This window comes from Balaenoptera ricei, chromosome 19, assembly GCF_028023285.1.
Source record: "Balaenoptera ricei isolate mBalRic1 chromosome 19, mBalRic1.hap2, whole genome shotgun sequence".
Lineage (NCBI taxonomy): Eukaryota > Metazoa > Chordata > Mammalia > Artiodactyla > Balaenopteridae > Balaenoptera > Balaenoptera ricei.
In genome coordinates, this window is record NC_082657.1 from 11380338 (window position 1) to 11407582 (window position 27245).

General features: G+C 52.3%; 1 protein-coding gene and 1 pseudogene across 5 annotated transcripts; both read left to right on the forward strand.

The window, feature by feature from the left end:
• The window catches only part of LOC132353967 (carcinoembryonic antigen-related cell adhesion molecule 1-like), a 902477-nt pseudogene that overhangs the window by 701447 nt on the left and 173785 nt on the right, over positions 1–27245 (forward strand).
• Positions 588–26111, forward strand: LOC132352857 (DNA repair protein XRCC1). 5 transcript variants are annotated; one of them, XM_059903559.1, is made up of 18 exons: positions 588–755; positions 1612–1704; positions 10607–10717; positions 17311–17469; positions 18384–18458; positions 18555–18660; positions 18859–18968; positions 19050–19155; positions 19487–19745; positions 20059–20175; positions 21065–21158; positions 21318–21450; positions 22173–22224; positions 22317–22453; positions 23684–23774; positions 24176–24251; positions 24357–24471; positions 25831–26111. In XM_059903559.1, exons 1-17 carry the CDS (start codon positions 705–707, stop codon positions 24468–24470), a joined length of 1884 nt encoding a protein of 627 aa, XP_059759542.1. In that variant the 5' UTR covers positions 588–704; the 3' UTR covers position 24471; positions 25831–26111. The 5 variants fall into 5 exon arrangements, with proteins under 5 accessions (XP_059759542.1, XP_059759541.1, XP_059759543.1 ...); XM_059903558.1 differs by lacking the exon at positions 25831–26111 and having other exon boundaries at positions 24357–24519; XM_059903560.1 differs by lacking the exons at positions 10607–10717; positions 25831–26111 and having other exon boundaries at positions 24357–24519.

Here is a 27245-nt window from a genome sequence, read left to right on the forward strand (position 1 = left end):
GACGCGCAGGCTCAGTAGTTGTGGCTCACGGGCCTAGTTGCTCCGCGGCATGTGGGATCTTCCCAGACCAGGGCTCGAACCCGTGTCCCCTGCATTGGCAGGCGGATTCTCACCCACTGCGCTACCAGAGAAGCCCTTATTTAAGTTCTTTACCCACTCTCTCTGCCTCAGGCATAAGCTTGAGAGATCAGAGATTGTGTGTGTGTGTGTGTGTGTGTGTGTGTGTGTGTGTTGGTGGCGGGCATGGGGAGGGTAGCCAGCAACCGGTGGAGGGGATCCTGTTGCGGTAGGCTCCAGGCTCCCTGCAAAAATCCACTCAGATTTGCTGGCCTCTTGCTTTCCAGGCTTCAGTTGGGGTGGTGAGGATGGCGAATTTCTTCTGGGGACCAGTCCTGGAGGCCACGCCAGTGCTAGGCGCCCAGAAAACCTAGTGTGAAAGTCACCGGGAGGAGGGGCTAGAGAGCGGTTTGGCCAGAGGGAGGCGGGAAAAGCCCGTTGCTAGGCAACTCAGCCCCTCTCGCTTCTCTCGGGAGAGGCGCACTGGGCTTGCGCAGTGTTGACGCGACCTCCGGCGCGCCGCTGTTTGAAAGGCCCGAGCGTCGTGCGCTTGCGCAGTTAAGCCCGCGCCGGGCGCCCCAGCTGTCTGCACCCTAAACTCAGACCCTCCAGCATCTTCTTGGTCAGGCGAAGCCCACGACGTTGACATGCCGGAGATCCGCCTCCGCCATGTGGTGTCCTGCAGTAGCCAGGACTCGGTGAGGGACCGGCGTGGAGGAGGTTGGAAGAAGTAAAGGAATTCTTGAGGGGGCTCTAGGAGAACTTTTGGAGTCTAAAAGGGGTTGAACAATAATCAGTATCCGGGCTGCGAAGAAAAAAGAACTTTATTTGGGGTCTTAGGAACTGATATTAGAGAGACACAGATTTCCGTAAAACTGGAAGAGTGTTGGGAGAGAGAGTCATGGGCTTATGAGGACAAAGGTCACCAGGTGGTTAAAGTCGTCTAGAGAGAATTGTAATTGCCTCTGATACAAGAAATATTTGGCTTTAAAAAATAGGCTGTCATGAGTTACTTTAGCGTAAATGTCCCATAAATAGATAGGCCGTTATGAGTTACTTTATGGTAAGTGTCCGATAAGTATCCTGAGTTTCTGGTAGACGTTCTGGATGCCTGTGTTTACTGCCATAAGTGGTCAAAAGGTCACATTCCATCCAGGCTGAGACCTGCCTGGTCACAATTCCTCAGTGGCCTCCCAGCTCCATTTTAGAGGAGCCCTTTTAGCACTACCGACTTCATTTTGATTTTCCTTTCACAAAAGGGACTTGGTGGAATTCTAAGGAGGGTCATGGGAGAACTTCTCAGAGGCCATAAGGGAATTCTAGAGAGATGTGGAATAGAGGAACTTCCAGAGAGAAAAGGAGGGATAGGGGAGCTTCCTTGGAAGGCCCAGGGGTGAATTTCCAGGGGAAAATGCTGTAGGGGACTCAAGGCAGAGTGTGTGGGGATTAATAGGGAAACTTAAATCCGGGGGATCTCAATGGAATAATCTGAGAGCTGGGGACCTAGCTCTCATCTCTGTACCCTAACTTTCCCTTTCCCACTCTTCTCTCCAGACCTACTGTGCAGAAAACCTTCTCAAGGCAGACACTTACCGAAAATGGCGGGCAGCCAAGGCGGGCGAGAAGACCATCTCTGTGGTGCTCCAGGTGATTCTGCCCCACCCCACCCCCCCATCTTCTTAGTAGAAGTCTGGAGACCCAGGGTCCTGACTCTGCTCTGGAGTTAACTGGCAGTGAGTGGAGGCACTTTCCCTTTGGGCGTCAGCTTCCTCACCCGGAAAATGAGCAGTGTGATCCCGGGGAGAAAGGTGATCCAAGCACTAGGCCAGGGATGAATCGCTGTGTGGCCCAGGTAGGTTGCTGCTACTTTCGGCGCCTCAGTTTCCTCAGCTGGAACAGAGCGAATCATTGCCATGTATCCTGCCTTCTAAAGTCTCTGGGCTCAGGGCTGGAAGGTGTCTCATATCATCTAAGCCAATCAACCTCATTTTATTTTTTTATTTTAAAAAATATTTATTTACTTATTTGGCTGCGCTGGTCTTAGTTGTGGCAGGCGGGATCTAGTTCCCTGACCAGGGATCCAGCCCGGGCTCTCTGCATTGGGAGTGTGGAGTCTTAACCACTGGACCACCAGGGAAGTCCACAATCAACCTCATTTTAAAGATGAGGAAACTGGGGCATAGGGCAGGGCGAAGTGAAGTGGCCAGTCTAAGCTACCATGTCTGGAATGCTGAGCGCTTTGGTACATTCTCTGTGAAGTTGGAGGGAGGCAAAGAGGAAAGGGTAGTTTGACCCAGGATGGTTACAGAATTCCAAACAGGCTGTTCCTCTCCGGCATAAGAAACTGGTGGGAGAAGCGAGCTAGGTGTGTTGCCAAGCATCTGCTCTTTGCCAGGTGCCGCCGGCCTCGGTGTTTTACCTGTGTGACCTGACTCTTCATGGAGTTGGATAATGTAGGGGCTGTTATCACCACTAATAAGTGGCGGTGCTAAGACCTGAACCTATTGTGGGTGTTCTTAGCCACTTTGTCACGCTGCTTTGTGTTCATACCTTGGCTTTCTTGATTTTGGCCACATTCCTCCCTTCTGAATGTAGGGGGTGTTTGGGGAGGGATGTTGGGGGCAAGGCTTACCTGATTGAGTTAAAACATATTATTGTCTCTCTCTTGCCCAGTGGTTCTGGAAAAGTTTTGGTTCACAGAACCTTTTGAGAATTAGGGAGAAACTGAGAATTCTCTTCCCAGGAAAAATACACAGCCCCACAAGATTTTCTGAATGATTTTAGGAATTTAAATATCTCCTAGGTCCCTAACATAGTAAGAATAATGAGAGCCAACATTTATTCAACATTACAGCTGCCTGGGAATTCCCTGGTGGTCCAGTGGTTAGGACTCCATGCTCCGAGGGCCCGGGTTCAATCCCTGGTCAGGGAACTAAAAGAACAAAAATTACAACTGCCGGTCACCATTCTAAACACTTCACGTGGGTTAATTCATTGAATCCTCATAAAAACCCCATGACCTCGAGTCTTTTATTATCCCCTTTTACAAGGAAGAAACTAGGCCCAGAGAGGTTATACAACTTGCCTAGAGCCAATGTTTTTTTATTAGTCTTGGGACATGGATTCAAGACCCCACATGTCCCTCTTACTCACCCTGTGACCTCAGGCAAATGGTTTCTTTTCTCTGAACCTGTTTTCTCATCTGCCCATTGGGAATAATGTGATCTGAGCCCAGGGTTGTTGTGAAAATCCCGTGATGTAATGTTTGCAAAGGTGCCGTGTCAGCAGGCAGGTGTTTGTGTAAAGGGAGGGATTCGTGTGTTAATTACTGGGCGATGATTCTGCTGGGCTCTCTTATGATCAGGAACATCCCCTTTGGGTCTGCACCCCAGTTGCAGTGGGAGCAAGAAGAGACAGGATATGGGGAGCGAGGGAGCCAGAGGAGCCAGACAAGGCACAGGGTTCTCTGGCCTGGGAGACCAAAGGGGATATTGCAGCTGTCACCAAAGTGGGAAGCCTCGAGAAGGGGCAGCTTGAGAAGGTGATACATTGGTTGCGATGTCCGGGTTTGCTATGACTTTGGGACGTCCAGGGGACAGCTAGCGATTGGACATGGAGCTGCAGATAGGGCTGTAGGAGTTGTCAGCACAGGGACAGGCCCTGGAGACTTGGGAGTGGATGGATTCATTTGTTCATTCATTCATAGAAGCGCCTTCTGTAGGCCCAGCACTGTTTTAGGTACTGGGGCATAGTGCAGTGGACAGCACAAGACAAACGTACGTCAGTCCTGTGGAGACTTTACGTTGGCAAGGAAAGACTGACAGGTTAATAAGTAAAATGTACGTATGTCAGGTGATGAGTGTTAGGGAGGAAATTGCATGGTTAAGAGAAGTGAGGAGGGACTTCCCTGGTGGCACAGTGGTTAAGACTCTGCGCTCCCAATGCAGGGGGCTGGGGTTCGATCCCTGGTCAGGGAACTAGATCTCACATGCGTGCCGCGACTAAGAGTTCACGTGCCACAACTAAGGAGCCCGTGGGCCACAACTAAGGAGCTGGTGAGCTGCAAGTAAGGAGCCTGCCTATCGCAACTAAGACCCAGTGCAACCAAATAAATAAATAAATATTAAAAAAAGAAAAAACAGGAATGAGAAATGCCTCCAGTAGGAGATGAGGCAGTGGCAAGAGGTTTTTTTCTAAATACGGCATTAGGGAAGGCCTTCCTGAGAAGCTAACCTTCAAGCAGAGTGAGTTATGCAGGCACCTGGGAAAGAAACAGAGTCCAAGGCAGGCTGGCGCCTGGTAGGCTGGTGCCTGGCGGGCTGGAGGGACAAGAGCGAGCCCTGTGTGTGGGTGGAGTGGAGTTGACAGGGGAGAGGGGTAGGAGCTGATGGGGTGTGGGTAGAGGACCCCTAACCTACGTAAGGCCTAAAAGCCATTGTAAGGATTTAAGCATTTACTCTGCATGAGATGGGAGCCGTGGAAGACCTCTGAGCAGAGGAGGAACAGAATGTGACTTAGGTTCTCACAGAATCTTCTATTTATTTATTTATTTATTTATTTATTTATTTATTTATTGGCTGTGTTGGGTCTTCGTTGCTGTGTGCAGGCTTTCTCTAGTTGCGGGGAGCGGGGGCTACTCTTCGTTGCAGCGTGAGGGCTTCTTATTGCGGTGGCTTCTCTTGTTGCAGAGCACGGGCTCTAGGCACGCGGGCTTCAGTAGTTGTGGCTTGCGGGCTCAGTAGTCGTGGCTCGCGGGCTCTAGAGCGCAGGCTCAGTAGTTGTGGTGCACGGGCTTAGTTGCTCCACGGCATGTTGGATCTTCCCGGACCAGGGCTCGAACCCGAGTCCCCTGCATTGGCAGGTGGATTCTTAACCACTGAGCCACCAGGGAAGCCCCCTCTCACAGAATCTTCTGTGAGGTTTCCAGGTAGAGAATAAACTGCAGGGGAGAAGTGCTGGAGCAGGCAGCACTGTCACAGCAGTTGTCGATTTATTTCGCGTTGGAGACCCTTCGGAAAATCTGGTGGCATTTGGCACTTGCCAGCATGCGGGGTGACTCCAAACTCACCAAATGCTAATTTTGGTTCTTTTCAAGCAAGTGATAAGCGGAAACTTCAGGACACCAAGACAGGTAGATTGATCTGTGGATTTTCCTACTACTGTGTATTTTTTTCCCCTCAAATAGTATCTCACAGTATCTCTGTATTACCATCTGGGGTTCAGCCCTCTGCTCGTGACAGCCCCGCACGCCTTTTTCGTTTGCGGTGGCCGAAAGAGGCTCTGTCGCCAACCCATCACCTGCTCCCAGGAGGGCAGTTCCAGCCTCTTTGCTAACCGCTCCTGGGCCGGTGGGAGTGGCTGAGACGCAGCCCAGGTGTAACTCCCGCCCCCGGATGCCGAGGTGTGTTCTTTAGAAAAGATGTTCAGTAGCAAGGTGGACACGTTGTGTTTCTGTGTTTCAGTGGTTTTCTCATCACCCAGTTTGCCACTGTGGTGTTTTAAAATTTTTTACCTTCTTTTGACATGACACGTGTGTACAGCAAAGCATACAGTCCAGTGAATCATCACAAACTGCAGCCCGTGTACTGCCAACCAGATCAAGGAACAGGACACACCCCCCTCCCACCTTCCTTCCTGTCACTGCCCCCCGCAAGGGTAACCATGACCCTGATTTTTAACAGCATGGATTAGCTTTGGCTGGTTTTGATTGTACATAAATGGAATCGCACGGTATATAGTACTTTCACCTCTGGCTGCTCTTTTCTTTCCCAGCATCGTTTGTTAGTTTCATTTTGTTACTTTCATCCTCCCTGCTGGGTGTGGCTGCATAGTATTCCATTGTTGCAGATAACCACTGTGGTTTTATTAACTTATCAGATGGGTGTGATATGCGTATGGTGCATAAACTCAGAAGGCACAAAAAGGAGGGTATACAGTGAAAAGGAAAAATTCCTCCTCGCCACCTGCTTCCATTCCCTACCCCCACCCTCCCCATTTCTGCTGCCCAGGTCTTCCCTCCTGTGGCAGCCACTGTGAGCAGTTTCTCATGTGGCCCCCCCGGGTCACTCTGTCCACCTACAAGCATATATATCCACCCCTCCCCGCCTTTTAGAAAGTACACTGTATGTAAACAGTCCTCTCCCTTGTCTTCTTCCAAGAAACTATATCTTGGAGATCCATTGTCATGGCATCAAGTTCTACCTTATTCTCTTTAATGGTGCATCAAGTTCTATCTTATTCTTTTTAATGGTGCATCAAGTTCTACCTTATTCTTTTTAATGGTGCATCAAGTTCTACCTTATTCTTTTTAATGGTGCATCAAGTTCTACCTTATTCTTTCACGGATGTGGAACGGTTTTTTTTGTTGTTGTTATATTGGAGTAGAGTTTATTAACAATGTTGTGTTAGTTTCAAGTGTACAGCAAAGTGATTCAGTTATACAAATACATGTATGTATTCTTTTTCAAATTATTTTCCCATTTAGGTTATTACAGAGTATTGAGCAGAGTTTCCTGTGCTGTACAATAGGTCCTTGTTGGTTATCTATTTTAAATATAGCAGTGTGTACATGTCAATCCCAAACTCCCAATCTGTGCCTCCCCGCAACCCTAGCCCCTGGTAACCATAAGTTCGTTCTCGAAGTCTGTGAGTCTGTTTCTGTTTTGTAGATAAGTTCGTTTGTATCTTTTTTTTTTTTTTATAGACTCGGCATATAAGCAATATCATATGATATTTGTCTTGGAACAGTTTTTTTAATAAGATGTCTCTGGGACTTTGCAAACCTTCCATGTCTCATTTCTTCCACTGTCGTGAGTTCTGTCTTCCTGGGAAAGGTGCACACAAACCTGGGCCACAGATGACTCGTCTTGTGCTTAAGCCTTTCTCCTAACAGGTGATCCTTACTGAACACTCACTTGTTTTTTCTTGAGATAAAATTCACGTAACGTAAAGGTCATTATTTTAACCATTTAAAGTGTACAGTTCAGGGTTTTTTAGTATATTGACAATGTTCTGCATTCATTACTGCTGTCTAATCCAGAACATTTTCACCACCCCAAAAAGAAACCGAAAACCATTAAGTGATCACTCCCTATTCCCCTCTCCCCAGGTTGCCGCTGGCAACCACCGATGTACTTTTTTTTAAATAGGGAATTCAATTGTTTATTTTTTTTCACTCAAGTGAATTTACTGAATTAATCTGCATTTAACACTGCTGGTGTACATTTAAATCAACACTTGATATTAACCTTCTTTTTAATTTTTAAATCTTCAAGAAAAAAATATATTACTATTTTAGTTTAAACTTAAAAAAAATATATTCATTTATTTATTTTTATTTGGTTGTGCTGGGTCTTAGTTGTGGCAGGTGGGCTCCTCGGTTGCAGCTCCCCGGCTCCCCATTTGCAGCACGTGGACTCCTTAGTTGAGGCCAGTGAGCTCCTTAGCTGTGGCTCGAGAGCTCCTTAGTTGCGGAGGTGGGCTCCTTAGTTGTGGCATGCGAACTCTTAGTTGCAGCATGCACATGTGATCTAGTTCCCTGACCAGGGATCAAACCCGGGCCCCCCGCATTGGGAGCATGGAGTAGGAACCACTGCGCCACCAGGGAAGTCCCTCCAATTTTTTTAAATTGAAGTATAGTTGATTTATAATGTTGTGTTCGTTTTAGATTTTTTTTCAGATTCTCTTCCGTTACAGGTTACTACAAAATATGAAGTACAGTTCCCCGTGCAATACCGTAGGTCCTTGTTGGTTTTCTACTTTATATGCACTAGTGTGTGTATGTTTCACTGAGGTACTTTTTGTCTCTGTGGACTTGTCTCTACCGGACATTTATATGAATAAGACCATAGAATGTGTGGCCTTTTGTGTCTGGCTCCTTTCACTCAGCATCGGGTTTTCTGGGTTCCTACATGTTGTAGCTTAGATCAGTGCTTCATTCCTTTTTACAGCTGAATACTGTTCCGTTGTAGGGAATATCATACAGTGTGTATCCATTCATAAACTGATGGGCATTTAGGTTGTTTCCATGTTTTTATAAGAGATTTTTTATTTATCAAAAGAAAGACAGGGGAGTACATGTGTGTGTTTAAAGTAGAAGTAGTCGTATATGAAATAAGAACCATTCATTAAAATACAAATATATACAGCCTACTAGATGGAGGGCCCCATGCTTTAAATGTGGGAGAGGCAGAGATTTTCTTTCTTTTTCAGCCACGCCCCACGGCATGCGGGATCTTAGTTCCCCGACCAGGGATCGAACCCTTGCTCCCTGCAGTGGAAGCTCGGAGTCTGAACCACTGGGCCGCCAGCGAATTCCCAAGCTGTCGAGTTTTTATGTCAAGGATTGAAAGTGGGGAATTGGGAAGCAGTGTTAGCTTGTCGTCAGGCAGTTGGGTCTGAATTTCTCTGCCAGTCACTAGCTATGTGTGACATGTGAGCCATTTATTTACCTGTCTGAGCCTCAGTTTCCCCATCTGTAAAGCTGGGAGAGTTACAGACCCTTCCTTCCAAGGTGGTTGTGAGGATTCAGTGATGCCTGGCCCAGGAAGAGCTTAGCTAAGTGTGGTAGGCAGAATAATGCCCCCCAGTAGATATCCACATCCTAATCCCAGAACCTGTGAATATGTCCTTTACATGGCAAAAGGGACTTTGTGGATGTGATGAACTGAGGATCTTGAGATGGTGAGATTGGCCTGGATGATTGGGGCGGGGGTGTGTGTGTGTGCAGCGTAATCACAAGGGTCCTTGTAAGGGAAGGAGGGAGGCAGGAGAACCAGAGTCAGAGGAGATGTGAAGACGGAAGCAGAGGTTGGAGCAATGCCATTGCTGGCTCCAAAGATGGAGGAAGGGGCCACAGCCGAGGAGTGCAGGGGCCTCTAGAAACTGGAAACAAGACAAGGAAACGGGCTTCCCTGGTGGCGCAGTGGTTAAGAATCCCCCTGCCAATGCAGGGGACACGGGTTCGAGCCCTGGTCCTGGAAGATCCCACATGCCACGGAGCAACTAAGCCCGTGCGCCACAACTACTGAGTCTGCGAGCTTAGAGCCCGTGCTACCCAGCAAGATAAGCCACTGCAATGAGAAGCCCGCGCACCTCAATGAAGACCCAACGCAGCCAAAAATAAATAAAATAAAATAAATTAATTTTTAAAAAAAGCTTTAATAATTAAAAAAAAAAAGACAAGGAAACGATTCTCCCCCAGAAGTTCTAGAAGGAATGCAGCCCTGCTGACACCTTTATTTTAGCCCAGCCAGGTTACCTGGGCGCCAGCTGTGTGACCTCAGGGAAGTGATACAACCGCTTCCTGCCTCCATTTGTTTACGTGTGAAATAGAGATAATAACAGCTCCTGTCTCGCAGAGCTGTGGGGCGGAGAGAAGATACAGGTATTTCGGGTCCGCCACGTCTGAGCACTTAGATGTCCGCTGCAATGGCTGTGGGTTGTGGTTAGTACGTGTCATCTAGACTCCCTTCGGAAGGAGGACTATTATGATGACCCTCCCCTTTCACTTGTGAGGAAACTGCAGCTCAGAGAGGTTATACGCCACCCAGGGCTGCACCGCTTGGAAGTGGCAGGGCTGGATTTGAAGTCAGGCTGGCCTCCCCACAAGCCCAGGCTCCTTCCTTCCCTGGAGCGATGTTCTGCCGGCAGCAGCGTGCAGTCAGTGTCCGGGCCGCCTCCCGACTGGGAGGTGACAGGGCAGATCGGACCGTCAGATGATCCTGGTGTAGGGTGGCAGACGAGGTACCTTTGGGGGTCGTAGTAACTTGTCATTCTAGGAGCCAAATAAAAGATCCCCAGAGTGGAAAGCAGGAGGCTTGCTTCAGCCGTTCCTAACTGCCTTCCACCCCCACCTGGCCTTTACTGTCAGACAGAAATGGCAGAAACTTTGGGGGAAGCCACCCTACAGTCAGCTCTTTCCTTCTTTTGACAAATAGTCATCAAGCAGCGACTAATATTGCCTCCTGACTGGCAGCGGCAGGGTGCCTGCTACATGCCAGGCCCTGAGGCCGTAGTATTTATGTGCGTAATCCTAGATAGGGTGATCATCCCCACTTTACAGGTGAGGAAACTGAGGCTCCAAGGGGTGAGCTGACAAGGCCATATAGCTAGCGTGTGGCAGAGCTGGGACTCAAACCCAGGAATCAGTGGTGAGCAAAACCAGACTAGGCCCCTGCCCTCAGGGAGCTTCCCCGGAGCCCTGTGTGATTGGGGTTGGGGGTGACAGATGTGCCATTTGTCTGCATAGTGCCACCAAGGAGAGCTCCGTGGTGGCTGGTTAGAGGCCCATCCAGCAGAGTGTGGCGGAGTCAGGGAAGTGGGTGTGGGAGCTTATGCAGTCGGTCGGTGAATATTTTCGAGCTCTGACTCTACACCCTGTGCTGCGTGCAGGGGACACAGTGGCCCCACTCAGCCCTGTCTTCACTGTCACCGAGTTGACTTTGCAAGGAGACAGGGGGGCCCGGATGGGGGTCATCCGTCTTCCGAGGTCCCGCAGGGAGCTGGGGAGGCAGAGCAGCACTGAGAGTGCGCTTTCCCGCCCCTGCAGTTAGAGAAGGAGGAGCAGATACACAGCGTGGACATCGGGAACGACGGCTCGGCCTTCGTGGAGGTGCTGGTGGGCAGCTCAGCCGGAGGGGCCGGGGAGCAGGACTACGAGGTAAGCAGGGCCTTGGGGTGGGCCCCCTGCTGATCCCTGCCCCAGGTGCCCCCAGCGAGGCCCCAGGCCTCCCCGGCGCCAGGCCAGCGTGGAGGCGAGTCACTCTGACCGTGGCCCTCTGGAGGAGCCCAGGGTTCCAGGAGACAAAGAGCAGACCCAGGTGATGAGCTGTGTGCGGCAGGGACGGGGCGCAGGGTCGGGGCTGAAATTGCAACATGGTTGCAGAAACAACCAGAGGCACCTGTTTGTTCTACCATTCAGTCTGCTGCTTGAGAGCAAAACTCCTTTTTTTCTGGTCCCAGAACTTCTCAGAGATGTCGCAGCCAATTGAGATTCCGAATTGCTTGGGGTGCCTCTCTTAGTTACTTTATTTGTGACAAATGTTTACAAGCCTTTTGCTCTATTACAAATACAGTAAGTCCCTTACATATGAATGAGTTCCGTTCCGAGAGCCCGTTCGTAAGTCCAGTTTGTTCATAAGTCCAACAAAGTTAGCCTAGGTACCCAACTAACACAGTAGTATAGTACTGTACTGTAATAGGTTTATAATACTTTTCACACAAATAATACATAAAAAACAAACACACAAAAAAAAACATTTTTAATCTTACAGTAGAGTACCTTGAAAAGTACAGTAGTACAGTACAACTGCTGGCATACAGGGACACATTCGCATCTTTGAAAGTTCACAACTTGGAAGTTTGTATGTAGGGGACTCACTGAATTTTAAAAATTGGCCCAATCCGCTTCCTTGGTGGCGCAGTGGTTGAGAATCTGCCTGCCAATGCAGGGGACATGGGTTCGAGCCCTGGTCTGGGAAGATCCCACATGCCGCGGAGCAACTAGGCCCGTGAGCCACAATTTACTGAGCCTGCGCGTCTGGAGCCTGTGCTCCGCAACAAGAGAGGCCGCAACAAGAGAGGCCGTGATAGTGAGAGGCCCGCGCACCGCGATGAAGAGTGGCCCCCACTTGCCGCAACTAGAGAAAGCCCTTGCACAGAAACGAAGACCCAACACAGCCATAAATAAATAAATAAATAAACCCAAAAAAGTTAAAAAAAAAAAAAAAAAGTAAATACTATTTAAAAAAAAAAAAAAAAAATTGGCCCAATCCTTTTTTTAACCGGTTGAATGAATTCGAGCCAGAGTGGTGAGATCATAATGAGCCAGCTGGTCAATCAGCGAATTGATTTTGGGTAAAAATAAACCTAGTGTGAAAAAGAGAGGTTACAATTTTAAGTGAACAAATCAGTTTTCTACAAGATACGGTTTTTTTTCTTGCAGTGAGAAATTGTTTTCAATTGAGGTATATTTCTCATATAATGAAACGCACAGGTCAGCGTTTTGACAGATGTACACACCTGCGTAACCGTCCCCCAGATCAAGACGTAGAGCATCGCCGGCCTTCCTGAAAGTTCCCTCGTGTCCCTTTGCAGTCACTCCTGCCACCCTCAGCTCAGGTCACCACTGATCTCTTTTCTTGCCTGTCCTAGAATTTCACATAAGTGGAATTTTATAGCATGTGTTCTTTTTTTGTGGCTGGCTTTACTCAACATACTGTTTTTTTGATGTTCTAACATATCATATATATGTCAGTGGTCTGTTCCACCTTATTGTTGAGCAGTCTCACTGTAAGTGTAGATCTCAATTTGTTCATCCATTCTCTTGTTGACGGGCATCTGGGCTGTTGCCACTTTTTTTTTGGCCATGCTGTGCAGCCTACAGGATCTTAGTTCCCCAACCAGGGATTGAACCCAGGCCCCAGCAGTGAAAGTGCTGAGTCCTAATCACTGGACCGCCAGGGAACTCCCCACCATTTTTTTTTTTTTAATAAATTTATTTTATTTATTTATTTTTGGCTGCATTGGGTCTTTGTTGCTGTGTGCGGGCTTTCTCTAGTTGCGGCGAGCGGGGGCTACTCTTTGTTGCGTTGCGCGGGCTTCTCATTGCGGTGGCTTCCCTTGTTGCGGAGCACGGGCTCTAGGCGCACGGGCTTTAGTAGTTGTAGCACGCGGGCTCCGTAGTTGTGGCTCGTGGGCTGTAGAGCGCAGGCTCAGTAGTTGTGGCGCACAGGCTTAGTTGCTCCATGGCATGTGGGATCTTCCCAGACCAGGGCTCGAACCCGTGTCCCCTGCATTGGCAGGCGGATTCTTAACCACTGCACCACCAGGGAAGTCCACCACTTTTTGACTATTATGAAAAAAGCTGCTGCGAACATTCTTGTACAAGCCTCTGTATAGAGATCTCTTTTAGGTAAATACCTAAGAGTCGAATTGCAGGGTCTTCAGGTAGATATATGTTTGAACCTTATTAGAAATGGACAGTTTTCCAAAATGGTTGCACCAGTTTATATTCCCTTCAGCAGTGTACGAGTTCTCTTTGCTTCCCATCCTTACTTATGCTTGATATTGCCAGTCTTTTAAATGCATGCGTGTTGAATTTTATCAAGTGCTTTTTCCACCTTACAAGGTACAAGGTACATTTTAACCAGTGAGGTTTTCCTTGAACACACATTCTTATTCTAAAGGTTCTAGGGAATTCCCTGGCGATCCAGCGGTTAGGATGCCACGCTCTCACTGCCGAGGGTTCAGATTCCATCCCTGGTCGGGGAACTAAAATCCCACAAGCTGCGTGGTGTGGCCAAAAAGATAATAATAATAAAATAAAAGTTCTATAAGTTGTAAAAAGACAAACTAAGGCACATTATGTTTTGAAGAGTTTATTTGGGCTAACAATTCAAATCAGGCAGCCAACACTGAAAAATGATTAGGGGTGCTGTGTGGATGGGCTAGGACAGAGATTTTTAGAGAGAAAACAGGGAAGCAAAGCAAAGCAATTATTTAATTGGCTAGAGCTTAAATGGTTCCCTTACTTGGGAAAATCTAGTGACTTGACTTGGCTCTTCACGATTAGTTGATTTCATTTTCTTAGATTCGAGTCCACCAACTCTGGCTTAGATTTTGGTTGGTTTACTTAGGCTACCTAAGGCACTAGAGTCACTGAGTCTAATGGCCTCCCTGTTTAAAATTTTAAATAAAATCAACGGTCTTTGGAACTATAAAAAAAAAAGTTTTCTGTTCTTCTTGGCAAACAGATTTAGATCAAAATTCTACTTTATGATTATGGAAACAGAGTAAGTGCATTTTTAGCTAAAACTTTATCTAATCGGGCGTGTGAATCTTTATTATTCTTATCTTATCTACCTAGAAAGGTGGAATGGTTAGCTTAGGGCTTGATCTTTTCAGAGTCTGAAAACCCCTATGTCGATAGTCTCCCATTCTCTCAAGATTTTTAATTAAACTTCTGCTGGAAGTTTTGTTATAACTCCTAGCCAAGACTGAATTAAAGACTCTGGGCCTTATAAGGTCTGGCTTCTGCCCAGAGACTAGATACGGTTGGAAGAGCCAAGAAAGAAAAGGAAAAAGGGCCGAGCAGGGCTGGTCCACGTTGATGTCACCCATACAAACCAAGCCAAAGGCACATATTTTAATAACTACTGACATTTTCTACAAAATCATCAACATTAAAAAAATATATTTATTTATTTATTTGTTTATTTGGCCGCGCTGGGTCTTGGTTGCGGCATGCGGACTTCTTAGTTGCGACATGTGGGATCTAGTTCCCTGACCAGGGATCAAACCTGGGCCCCCTGCCTTGGGAGCATGGAGTCTTAACCACTGGATCGCCTGGGAAGTCCCAACATTTTTTTTTTTTAACCCCTCCAAGTTCTGCAAAGGGGATATCTAAGCTTGCAAGGTTAACACAGTCTAGAGAATAAAGGTTTAATCCTAGAACCTTAAAGACAGTATTGGATAATAAAACAACTGGAGTTGTTTTCTCTTCACAATGAATGGGAGGAGAGTATATTCAGAGGGAGGCTCCCCCTTAGTGTGGGTGGCAGCTGCCAGCCACAGCTTGTGTTGCCCCTTCATTTAGTCACTAGATGGTAATTCAGCTCTCCCATCGGCTCAAAATCAGCCCTTTTATAAACAAGTGTAGTCAAGGCCAGGGAGCTGGCTTCCCTTCTGTATAATTTTTGTCATCTTTGCTGTTTCCTGTTCATAATCAAGAGCTGAGCACAGAGATACCTAGTTACAGTCTATGTTTTTCTCAGAAAAAAGCTTTTGTTTTCTAATTTCACAGCATGTCAGTTAGAAAAGAGACTAAGTAACAGATTATACCCAACTAAAGATGGCTTACTGCCTAAGAATATTTATTGTTTCCTTAGGAGGGAAGTCCAGCATTAGGCAGACCCAGAGTTGATTGGGCAACTGAACAAAGTCAGGGTGCTTGGTTGGGCACCTCTTGATTCTTTTGGTCTTGCCCACATGGTTACAAGATGGTTGCCATTGCTCCATCCATCACCTAGTAGCATCCAAAGCAGAAAGTGGAGGAGTGGAATGGCAGAAAAGCAGTGGTTTTCTTCCATCCTCTGTTTCTCTTTAATGAAGAAGGAAAATCTTTCCCAAAAGCCTCCAGCAGCCTTCCTCTTAACATCGAATTGCCCATCCTTGGACCAGCCACTGGCAGAGGAAATCAGACCACTTGGACCAATCATGGTTCATCCCTTAGTGTTGGGCACGCAGCTCTTCCACTGCTTTTCAAAACTGCCTGGTCAGTTTTTGTTCCTGCATCATACTGTTAATAGCTCCGTTTATTTCTTTAGACTATTAAACACAATTACTTTTATATTGTGTGTTTGATAATGTCAATATGTGCAGTGTTTGTGGGTCTGAGTCTGCAGTTTGTGGTTTCTGCTGACCCTAAATCATGGCAGCCTGTTTCCTCATGCCTCATGGGTGTGTGTGTGTGTGTGATTGTTAATTCTTCTTTTGGGGAACGTATCTGTGGGAATTCTTTGAGGGCCTGGTTTGAAGTACGTTCCTCCAAAGAGGATTGGCCCCGGCATCAGGTGATACTACATACATGGGACCACTTAAAATTTTCACCTTGGGTTTTTCCACGCAGATAACTAGTGTGGATTTTTACTCCAAATCCTTGAGAGTACAGACCTGCGGTTAGGAGTCTGCAGAGAGAATTTTTCAGCTTTTCTCTGCTGTCCCCCCAGAGCTAAAGCCTCCCACTGACTCTCCCCACAAGGCACATTTCTCCCTAATTTACCCACAGAAGGTGTTGCCCGTTGGAGAGGCCCAGCTGTCTGCTCTGTGGCATGGTCCCTAAGATGCCTTTCTTCTTGACTTGGAGCACAGGCTTTCTTTCCTGGTCCCTCCTGCTCCCACCACCTAGAGCCCTTTAAAATCAAGCTCTCTGCCACCTGGAGTCAGCAACGGGGCAAACACCAACATCATTGCCACCCACTGTATCAGTCAGGGTCCCACCAGGAGACTGAAACCACACCAGTTAGTTTAACAGAGAGAATTAACGTAAAGAATTAGTAACGAGGTATTGAACTGAAGAGGCCAGAAGACTAAGGTGGGACGTGGAAGCAACTGCAGGGAGCAGTCACCACCCTTAGGGTTGGAGGAACAAAAGGAAGAGGTTGGCATGACTGAAGGGTAGATGTTTCGAAGCTTGGAGGTGGGGCCCTTGGAGCTGAAACTCAGACCCTGAGGAAGGGGAGCTCCCTGGCTGGTTCTGGTATGTCCCTGAGAGGGTGCAGTGAGGCCAGTTCTGCAGGTGTTGGGAAGCTGCAAACTGGGTTCATCTGCCGCCCCGGGGGAAGAACAGCTGCAGACGAAGGAGCGAAGCACACCTGGGCGCTGCTCGGGGGATCTGCAAGAAGGCTCAGATCCCGCCTCCCTCCTCCAGCCTTGCAGCCTGTCTCTCTAGCTCCCCCTGCTGGCAGAGCCTGACAAAGAGCAGCTGGAGATTAGAAATGTCCCCAGCATCCCAGAGCTGAGCCACCAAGGGTGGGGTGTTTTGTTTTGTTTTGTTTTGTTTTTCTTTTAAAAGTATTTTTTTGTTTTTCTTCTTTTTTATTTTTTCTATTTTATTTTATTATTTATTTATTTTGTTTGTTTGTTTTTTGAGGGCGGGTTTGAACTGAGAGACAGTCACTTAGTAATGGGTGCAGCTCCCCTACCTCTTTGGATTCTGCACTGTAATTTCTGGCCTCGAATACTTCCCTTCTGCTGACTCAGCTGTGCATTTCAAAAAGGTGTTTGAGGGAATTCCCTGGTGGTCCAGTGGTTAGGACTCCAGGCTTTCACTGCCAAGGGCACAGGTTCAGTCCCCGGTCAGGAAACTAAGATCCCACAAGCTGTGTGGTGCAGCCAAAAAAAAAAAAAAATACAATAAGGTGTTTGAATATTGTGCCAGTCATTGTGAATATCCTCTGCTGGGAGGGCTCCTGAAGCTCCCTGTCCTGAGGGTTCCCGCCGTGTGGCCAGATGTGGAAGACTCTGGAAGAATTTAGAGAAGTGGAATAGAAGGATCCCTCTGGGGCCTGTGTCAGAGAAGGACTGACTGGAGGCCCAGAAATGAGAAGGGTCTAGAGGCCTTGAGGCAGGTTGAGGTACAGCTGGATCTGGCGACTCCCTGGTCCCTGCTCAGGCCCCTGCCCTCTTTCAGCCCCTAGGAGGTGTCACTGAAACCAGCCAGGCCTGGTTCTCATCCTCTGTGCCTTTTCCCAGGTCCTTCTGGTCACCTCGTCTTTCATGTCCCCTTCCGAGAGTCGCAGTGGCTCAAATTCCAACCGCGTTCGCATTTTTGGGCCCGACAAGTTGGTCCGGGCAGCAGCAGAGAAGCGCTGGGACCGCGTCAAAATTGTCTGCAGCCAGCCCTACAGCAAGGTACCCAGGGTGGGAGTGGGGTCCTTGGTCCTGAGCCATGAGAGAGGCGAGAGGCCGATGTTGAGTCCCAGAGGGCTGGGAGGACCGGACAGTTGGTCTCCCCGTGGGATTTCAAGGAGGCTGGGTCCCTGCATTCTCTGAAATTGGTTTGAGGTCCTCCCCATATAGGAATCTTCGCTTCCTGGAGGAAGATTAGGAAGGATGACCTGCAAGACCTCAGGGGAATTGGGAGGGGGAGCTGCTGACTTGTTGGAGATGGGGCCTCGTAGAATTGGGCCTCAGAGTTAATATCACGAGATCTGGAGTCGGAACGCTGGTTTAAAACCTGGCTTCTCCACTCCTTAGCTGTGTGACCTCTGGCTTCAGTTTCCTGATCCTTATGGGGTTGCTGTAAGTTAGGGATGCTAAGCTGTGATGACGAGACCCGAGTATGTAATGACAGCACACAGTAAAGGTATACTTCTTATACCTCTGGATCTGTCCCGGGACGTGTTTGGCCAGTCATCCCGGACCCAGTCTCCTTCCATCTCATGGCTCTGCATCCACCCAGCAGAGGGGGAAAGAGTCTGGAGCATTTCTGAGTTCCAGAAGTGATACCCAGCCCTCCCTCCCATTCCACAGGCAGGAATTTGGCACGCAGAGTGGATTCGCTTAGACACCCAGTAGCCTTTGCCAGTTGCTCTGAGGCTCAAGGAGCTGGTGCATGTAAAGGGCTTTGCACCGAGCCTGACCCCAAGTTAGGGCTCAATGACAGCTTGCTGTTATTATCCTTGTCATTATCATGGGGGCACTTCCCCAGATGTGTGTGTCCATAGGAGGGAAAGAGCCAGAAAGGGGTTTCTGTAAATAAAAGGGATTGGGGCCAAGCCTTAGTCCTTGGCCAGACTCCCTGATTCCCTCCCCTCCTCTCCTAGGATGCCCCCTATGGCCTGAGTTTTGTAAGGTTTCACAGCCCCCCAGACAAAGAGGAGGCCGAGGTCTCATCCCAGGTAAGCTCTACCTGCCACCGCCCAGAGCCTTCTCCCCACCTCTTCACCCCCACCTGCTGACAGCCCTCCCACTGCGCTGACCTTGTGGGACCTTAGAAAGTGACCAAGCTCGGCCAGTTCCGCGTGAAGGAGGAGGATGAGAGCGCCAGCTCCCTGAGACCCGGGGCTCTCTTCTTCAGCCGGATCAACAAGACCCCCCCAGGTGAGTGCGGGAAACCTGGGTCCTGAATGAGTAAAGGCCGGGGGCCTGGACTCCTGGGTCTGAGGGAGGAGGGGCCGGGGGCCTGGACTCCTGGGTCACTCCCGGGTCTTGGGAACAACACTCTGTGTCCCATGGATAGGAGCCGAAGGGTCTGAGGGTCCAGCCCTCTCAACCTGGCTCCGCTTTCTCCCTCTGCAGTCGCAGCCAGTGACCCAGCAGGACCCAGCTATGCAGCTGCTACACTGCAGGCCTCCAGTGCCGCCTCCTCGGCCTCTCCGGCCTCCAAGACAGTAGGCAGCACCTCCAAGGTGAGATCATCGGACCCTGGTGGGGTGGAGAGGGAGGAGGTGAGCTGGAGGCCTCAGCCCATCCCACCCCCTCATCCTCAGGAGTCCCCCAGAGGCAAGAGGAAGCTGGATTTGAGCCACGAAGAAAAGAAGACCCCCAGCAAACTGTCTGCCCAGCCCTCACCACCCGCCCTCAAGAGACCCAAATGTGAGCAAACTGGATTCCTTGTTCCTACAGGGGCCTGGATCCTGGGTCTGGGGGAGGAGGGGCCAGGGGCCTGGATCCTGGGTTTGGGGGGGGAGGGGCCGGGGGCCTGGATCCTGGGTCTGGGGGAGGAGGGGCCGGGGGTCTGGATCCTGGGTCTGGGGGAGGAGGGGCCGGGGGCCTGGATCCTGGGTTTGGGGGGGGAGGGGCCGGGGGCCTGGATCCTGGGTCTGGGGGAGGAGGGGCCGGGGGCCTGGATCCTGGGTCTGAGGGGAGAAGGGGTGGGGGTGTAGCCCTACACCTACTAACTGAATCCACTCCTTGGCCTCCCCAGTGCCAGCTCCCACCCATACCCCAGCCACTGCCCCTGTCCCTGCCGCAGCACGGGGGGCGGCACCAGGGAAGCCCCGTGGAGAAGGCGCTGAGCCCAGGGCCCCCCGCGCCGGCCCGCAGGAGCTGGGGAAGATCCTCCAGGGTGTGGTGGTGGTGCTGAGCGGCTTCCAGAACCCCTTCCGCTCGGAGCTCCGGGACAAGGCCCTGGAGCTGGGGGCCAAGTATCGGCCAGACTGGACTCCAGACAGCACCCACCTCATGTAGGCCTGCGCCCCCTCCCCACGCTCCCCGCTGCCCCTCCTCTGCCTCCCTTCGTCTCCTCCGTGTTGCCTTCTCTCTGTTACTTCACCTCTCTGTATCCTCTGCCTCTTGTTCTCTTTCTATTCTTCCCTCTGATTCTTAAGTCTTTCCCTCGGCCTCCCTGTGTCTTTTCTGCTTCTCCCACATCTGCCCCGTGTCCCTCCCTGTCTCTCTCTGTCTCTCTCTCTCTCTCTCTCTGTGCCCCTTGTCTCTCTTTGCTCTTCACCTCTCAGATCACACCAGGCTGACACCCTCCATTCCGCTCCCTGCCAGCTGCGCCTTTGCCAACACCCCCAAGTACAGCCAGGTTCTAGGCCTCGGAGGCCGAATCGTGCGGAAAGAGTGGGTGCTGGACTGTCACCGCATGCGGCGGCGGCTGCCCTCTCGGAGGTGAGGCCTCACCGCACGCATGTGGTTTACACACGCACACCCCGACCCTGCCCCTTGTCCCCATGCTGGGCAGTGTCAGGGATCTGGAGAGAAATCAGGCCGGGCCCTGCTGGCCCAGAGTCAGCAGACTTCCCACAGGAGGAGGGGCCGGGGGGGGGGGTGGTGGGGGGGGTCGGGGGGGCGGTCCGTGCAGGGCTCTGGGAAGTCTGCTTAGCGAAGGAAAAGGACACTGCAGGCTGGAGACACAGCATTCCCAAAGCCTCAGGGCAGAGAGCGGAGTGTTGGGACCCGTTCACATTCCTTCACCCGAAGCCCCTGCTCGGCGCCAGGCTGGGCTGTGCAATGCTGGCCCCGGACGTCGGGTCCTGCCTTCGAAGGCCTCTGACTTCGATGAGGGGCCGGACTTAGCTCTAAAACAGTTTGGGGGCAGGCCCAAGGGGAGGACCGCAGTGAGCTAGGGGTCTTCACGGAAGAGAACAGGTTCGCCAGGCTGAACAGAGGCGGAGAGCATGCCTGGGCGGAGGAGCCAGGGTTGGGTCAGCCTGGTGTGTGCCCGGAGGAGCTGCAGGGGCACTTAGCGCCTAATGAGAAACTGACTTTGATTCTCAAAGGGGAGAATTATTTCTGGTTTTTTTTGTCGTTCCCTTTCTGAAATGAGTCATTTCTTCCTGAAGAGGGAAGGGAAGCCAGGAAGTGCTCTGGTCTCCGGTGTGGGTGCCTGGGGGTCTCTGGGGCCCTCCCTGGAGCTGGGAGGAGGGGCCACGATTGCCACCCTGAGTATTTAGTAAATACTCAATAAATAGCCAGTGCCTGTTGCCTCCTAAGCCCCCTCCCCACCTCCCCCAGAGGACACATCTGCTGTTTGTCTGAGGCCTGATTCCTCCCCCAGGTACCTCATGGCTGGGCCAGACTCGAGCAGCGAGGACGAGGGGGGCTCTCACGGCGGCAGCAGTGGGGATGAAGCCCCCAAGCCTCCCCGAAAGGTCTGATGCCCCCGGCCTGGGCGGGGGAGGGTGGAGTGGGGGGGGGGACATGGGTGTGTCATGGTACCCAAACTCTCCACTCCCGCCTCCTGCAGGCGCCCCCCACGCTCACACCCACGCTGCCCCTTCCGTCCTTGCCGACCCACCCTCCCTCCTCAGCGCCCCCAGACCAAAGCCAAGCCCTCTCAGGCAGCAGGACCTAGCTCACCCCAGAGACCCCCAACCCCAGAAGAGACCAAACCACCCTCACCAGGGCCCCAGGAAGATGCTGACACCAAGGGGGAGCAGTCAGGTCAGAGCCTGAGCGGGGAAGGGCCGGGGGCCTGGATCCTGCGTCTGAGGGAGGAGGGGCCGGGGGCCTGGATCCTGCGTCTGAGGGGGGAGGGGCCGGGGCCTGGATCCTGGGTCTGAGGGGGGAGGGGCCGGGGGTCTGGATCCTGGGTCTGAGGGGGGCGGGGCCGGGGGCCTGGATCCTGGGTCTGAGGGAGGAGGGGCCGGGGGTCTGGATCCTGGGTCTGAGGGAGGAGGGGCCGGGGGCCTGGATCCTGGGTCTGAGGTGGGAGGGGCCGGGGGTCTGGATCCTGGGTCTGAGGGGGGAGGGGCCGGGGGTCTGGATCCTGGGTCTGAGGGGGGCGGGGCCGGGGGCCTGGATCCTGGGTCTGAGGGGGGAGGGGCCGGGGGCCTGGATCCTGGGTCTGAGGGGGGAGGGGCCGGGGGTCTGGATCCTGGGTCTGAGGGGGAGGGGCCGGGGGGCCTGGATCCTGGGTCTAAGGGGGGAGGGGCTGGGGGCCTGCATCCTGGGTCTGAGGTGGGAGGGGCTGGGGGTCTGGATCCTGGGTCTGAGGGGGGAGGGGCTGGATTCCAGGCAATGGATCTAAGAGGATTTGGAGGGCCACTGAGGCTGGGGGTTGGGATGCCTGCGTCTGTGCTCAGGCGTGAGACTGGGAGGGAAGGTTACCAGTCTTCCCAGAAGAGAAGGCAGGGGCCTCGCATTGACTAAGCTTCCATTCGCAGGACAGGACAATGGGGCAGAAGATTCTGGGGACACCGAGGATGAGCTGAGGAGGTAGGGTCTGGGCTGGGGGTCAGGGTGGCCCTGGCCTGGGGGAGGGGCGTCTGGTCTGCATGCTCCTGCCCCACCCCTCTTGGCCTCTCCAGGGTGGCTGAGCAGAAGGAACAAAGGCCGCCCTCCAGCGAGGAGAATGGCAAGGACCCGTACGCAGGGTCCACGGATGAGAACACGGACGATGAAGGTCCCCCGGAGTCTCCCAGTCTGCCGATTCCCGAGCTCCCAGGTGGGAAATCCTCCCTCCTGATGTGGGATTTGGCCCTGTTACGTCTCTGCCATGACTTGCCCCAGCCCGTCCTGGGATGGCTGCTGCCCCCTGTGACTTGTCTTCCAGGCTCCTCACCCCCAGTCCCTGGCCTTTGCCACCTCCTTGTCCTCTTAGGCCTGTTCCCTTCCCTTCAGCATCCTCTCCTGACTTCCCTCTCTGTCCCTGTCCTGACTTCTGCTGTGACCACTTCCATCACAGCCCAGCCCCAGGCGAGACCCCCTTCGGCTTTCCACTCCCTCACGGCGGGGGCCTCCCACTCCCTAGGCTTCAGGATCACCCAGGGGCTTTTAAAATCTGCAGGTGCCCAGGCTCCACCCCACCGGGTTCAGCTTTGTCAGTGTGTGGCGGGGCCTGGGGAACATAGGTGCTGTGGGCGCTGATCTCTGTTGGGACCTACGTGATGCCAGCATTGTTATTCGTCACCCCAGACATGATCAGGGGGGGCGTGGGGCAGGGCCAGGTCAAGAATGAAAGGAGAGGGGAACTGCCCTGGCGGCCCAGTGGTTAAGACTCTGGAGTCTGTGCTCCCATTGCTGGGGGCGCGGGTTCGATCCCTGGTCGGGGAACTAAGATCCCACATGCTGCGCGGTGAGGCCAAAAAAAAAAGAGAGAGAGAATGAAGGGAGAGCCGGGCAGTCAGAGGGTCTGAGCAGAGGTGAGGGTCAGTGGCCACTGGAAGAAGCCGTTTCTGCTTGGTTCCTCATGGGTGATGGGCAGGAAAGTACTTTGATCCTCCAAAGCCCCAAACATGGCATTGGCCAATTGATGGAAAATCGTGTCAAACTGGAACGAGGAACCACCCTGAGGGTCAGAGCCAGAGAAGGCGCTGATTAAAAAGTAGTGGGACAGCCATGGTGAGGAAGTGGCAGGATGTGAAATTTCCAAGCCAGGCCAAGCTAATGAAGTGATTGACCTGGTGTAAGAAACATGTTGCAATAATAGTAATTGTGTCTTTTATCATTCTTGCAACAAAACGAAGCAAAACTCCCCAGAGGCTCAGATGGGTCTGGCCGGGAACCACTGCTTGTCATGGATTATTCCCGTGCCAGGCTGTACACGGACACCCCTTTCCCCCTCCGGCCGCTGCGCTGGCCTTGCTGTCCTGCCTCTGAGTGTTCTGTGGCTCCTGGCTGGTGCCCTGGGACTCCAGGGGCCTCACGCTTGGCTCTCCCGCCATCTCCCCTGCAGACTTTTTCCAGGGCAAACACTTCTTCCTGTACGGGGAGTTCCCGGGGGACGAGCGGCGGACGCTCAGCCGTTATGTCACAGCCTTCAACGGGTCAGTCTCCGGGGACAGGGGAGGCAGGGGAGGAGGTGCGGTAGGTCGTGGGGAGAAGGGCCGTCGGGAGGATGGAGAAGGGCGGACCCCCAGGCTGGGCACAGGCTGTGGAGTTCCGTGCCGGTCCTGTTCACTCGGCTGGGCAGCCCTGGACGCATAGCTTCCCCTCGGGTTCCTCTTCTCTAAAGCGAGGCTCCACGCTGCCCTTCTGAAAGGATTGGCGCCTGCGGGAGCTGTCGGTTTCGGGGCTGTGGCGAGCCTGGCACGTGGGAGAGTGGGCGACCCGCAGGCGGCCTATAGGGGACGTAGGTGGGGATGGAGAATGGCCTCTGAGGATGGTTGGGGAGTAGGGTGTCAAGAGAGGGGACACCGATTCTCTGCCTCTTTTCTTCTCCTGCCAGGGAGCTTGAGGACTATATGAGCGACCGGGTACAGTTTGTGATCACAGCACAGGAGTGGGACCCCAGCTTTGAGGAGGTGAGTCCTGAAGGGGCAGGGAGAGGGAGACCAAACCTGCCCTAGCATCCCCCCGACCCCCTCCTGGCTCACATGTTCCTGCGTGCACCCCACCCCACCCTGCAGGCCTTGATGGACAACCCCTCCTTGGTGTTCGTCCGTCCCCGGTGGATCTACAGTTGCAACGAGAAGCAGAAGTTACTTCCCCACCAGCTCTACGGGGTGGTGCCCCAGGCGTGAAGTATGTGCTCATACACACGTGGGTTTAATAAAGGTGACTTGGTTTGGAGCGGCTGCCCCTCTCACCCGTGTCTCCCGGAACCCACAGCAGGTTCCCCGCTTTCTGTCTTATGTTTGGTTTTGCTTCCCCTCTGAAGGCCGGGTCTTTGGGCTGCCTAACGACTCCTGTGCTGGGGTCCCGGAAAGAACGAAGGGCTCTCTGTCTGGGGTCTGGTAGGGAAGGAGCTCTTTGTCACTTCTTCGGGGCCCCTCCCCCCTTTGGTGGCAGGTGGCAGGGAATTAGGAATCTGACACTCAGCACCACCCTCAGCTGGTCTGACCCCCCTGGAGCCCATTCCTGTGTCTCAGTTGTCCCTCTGGGGGTCCTGGACTAGGGGCTGGCATATTCATGGGATGGGCCTCTCTCTCTGTAAGTCTCAGCTCTCTGGGCCAGGGACATCTCCCTTTCTCCAGGGCTCTCAGAAGTAGCTGTGAAACCGTCACCAGCCTGGTTTGATATCACCTCATTTGGGAGGTAGAATTGGGGGAAGGGGCATTTTAATCACCCCCCCCCCAAATCCTGAACCCCCTTCAAGGCTCCACCACATTTAAGGTGGGAACTGAACTGGGCGTTAGAGAATCAGGGTAGAAGGTGGGATGGGGCCATGGTGTGGGCGAAGGCCGGGCAGTGGGAGCCAGCCTGGTGCCCGGGGGGCAGGTGAAGGAGCACGCCCCTCTGGTGACGAGGCTTCAGGGGCAGACCGAGCTGGAAAGGTGGGCACAGGCCTGGCAGCTGTGCCGTCCAGTGCAGCAGCCGCTGGACACACGTGGCTACTTAGCCTTAACGACAGGGACTTCCCCGGCAGTCCAGTGGTTAGGGCTCCGCGCTTCCACTGCAGGGGGCCCGGGTTTGATCCCCGGTTGGGGAACTGAGATCCCGCATGCCTCGCGGCGCGGCCATAAATAAATAAATAAATAAATGACTAAAACTTAAGGACAGTGAAACGAAAGGAAAAATTCACTTCCTCAGTTACACTGGCCACAGTTCAAGTGCTCACTGGCTCCTGGGCTGGACAGCACGGATGGAGAGCCTTTCCCTCGCTGTAGAAAGCAGGACAGGGCGGTCCAGAAGCACTGTGAACGGCAGGCTGAGAAGCTCGGACTTCATCCTGGGGAGGTCAGGAAGGGGTCAAAGGGCAAAGGGCAGGGTCAGAGCTGGGTAGCAAATGACCACCAACTTAGTGCCTTAAAACAAAAGAAAGGTATAACCTTCCAGGTTTGGAGGTCTGAAGTCCAAAATGGGTCTCACTGGGCTAAACATCATGTAGGCAGGGGGACTTCCCTGGTGGCACAGTGGTTAAGAATCTGCCTGCCAATGCAGGGGACACGGGTTCGATCCCTGGTCCAGGAAGATCCCACATGCCGCGGAGCAACTAAGCCTGTGCGTCACAATTACTGAACCTGCGCTCTAGAGCCCACGGGCCACAACTACTGAGCCTGCGCTCTAGAGCCTGCGAGTCACAACTACTGAAGCCCGTGTGCCTAGAGCCCGTGCTCCGCAACAAGAGAAGCCACTGCAGTGAGAAGCCCGCACACCACGACAAAGAGTAGCCTTCGCTCTCCACAACTAGAGAAAGCCCGCACGCGGCAACGAAGACCCAATGCAGCTAAAAATAAATAAATTAAATAAATAAATTTTTTAAAAAAAGGTGTGGGCAGGGCTGCGCTCCTTTTGGAGGCTCCGGGAGAGAACCCGCGTTCTTGTCTTTTCCAGCTTCTAGCAGCTGCCCACAACCCACGCCCCTTTTATCTTCAAAGCCAGCAAGGGCCAGTCGAGTCTTACTCATGCTGTGTCACTGACACTGACTCTTCCTGTGATTACACTGAGCCCAGCCAGATAACCTGGGATAATCTCCCTGTTTTAAAGCCAGCCACTTAGCAACCTTCATTCCTTATGCTACCTTAATTCAACCTTTGCCACATAACATATCCGTAGGTTCCAGGGATTAGGATGTGGGCATCTTTGGGAGGCCATTATTCTGCCCACCACACCCACCACGTGTGAGACAGTGGGGCTGCAGAGTGAAAAAACAGACACAAGTCCCCTACTCTTACGGGGCTGACACTCTGCCGGGGGAGAGAGACGGCAAGTGTCCTGCAGTGTGGGGCGGCGATAAATGGTGTGTGAGCAGAAAAAGCCAGGCAGTGTTGTTATACAGTGATGAGAGTGATCGGGTCATCAGGGAACGTGTCTCAGAGGACTCACCTGTCTGCAGGGACTTGGGAGAAGTAAGGGAGGTTCTGGGGGAACCATTCCAGGCAGAGGAAAAGCAAGTGCAGAGGTCTTCAGGCAGGACAAGTGCAAGGAGTAGCAGGGTGTCGGGGTATCAGGAAAACCCAGGACCCACCCTGACCCAGCACTGTCCCTTGCTTGGTTGCGGGCAAATCCCATCCCTCCTGCACCCAGCTTTCCCATCTGGACAAAGTAAGGTTGGACCAGATGGACACCCCCCAGATGAGTTTGTGTCCTTGAAACGTTGATGGCGGTGGGGTGGGGTCGCTTTGGAGGAAATCTTCCGGGGCAGCTCCACGGTAAATATGAACACAAGCCATACTGCTGGCTTTGGGGGAGGGAGCCTGCCCCTCCGCTGCCCCTCCCCCCTCCCCCAAGGGCCTTGCTGAGCAGCCTGCAGTCCTGAGGCCCCCTGATTTCCATTTGTCTGCTTGGTTCCAGCCTCATGCTGGAGATTGCACAAACCACCTCTCATTCCATCCTCCACACCTTTCAGATCTGAG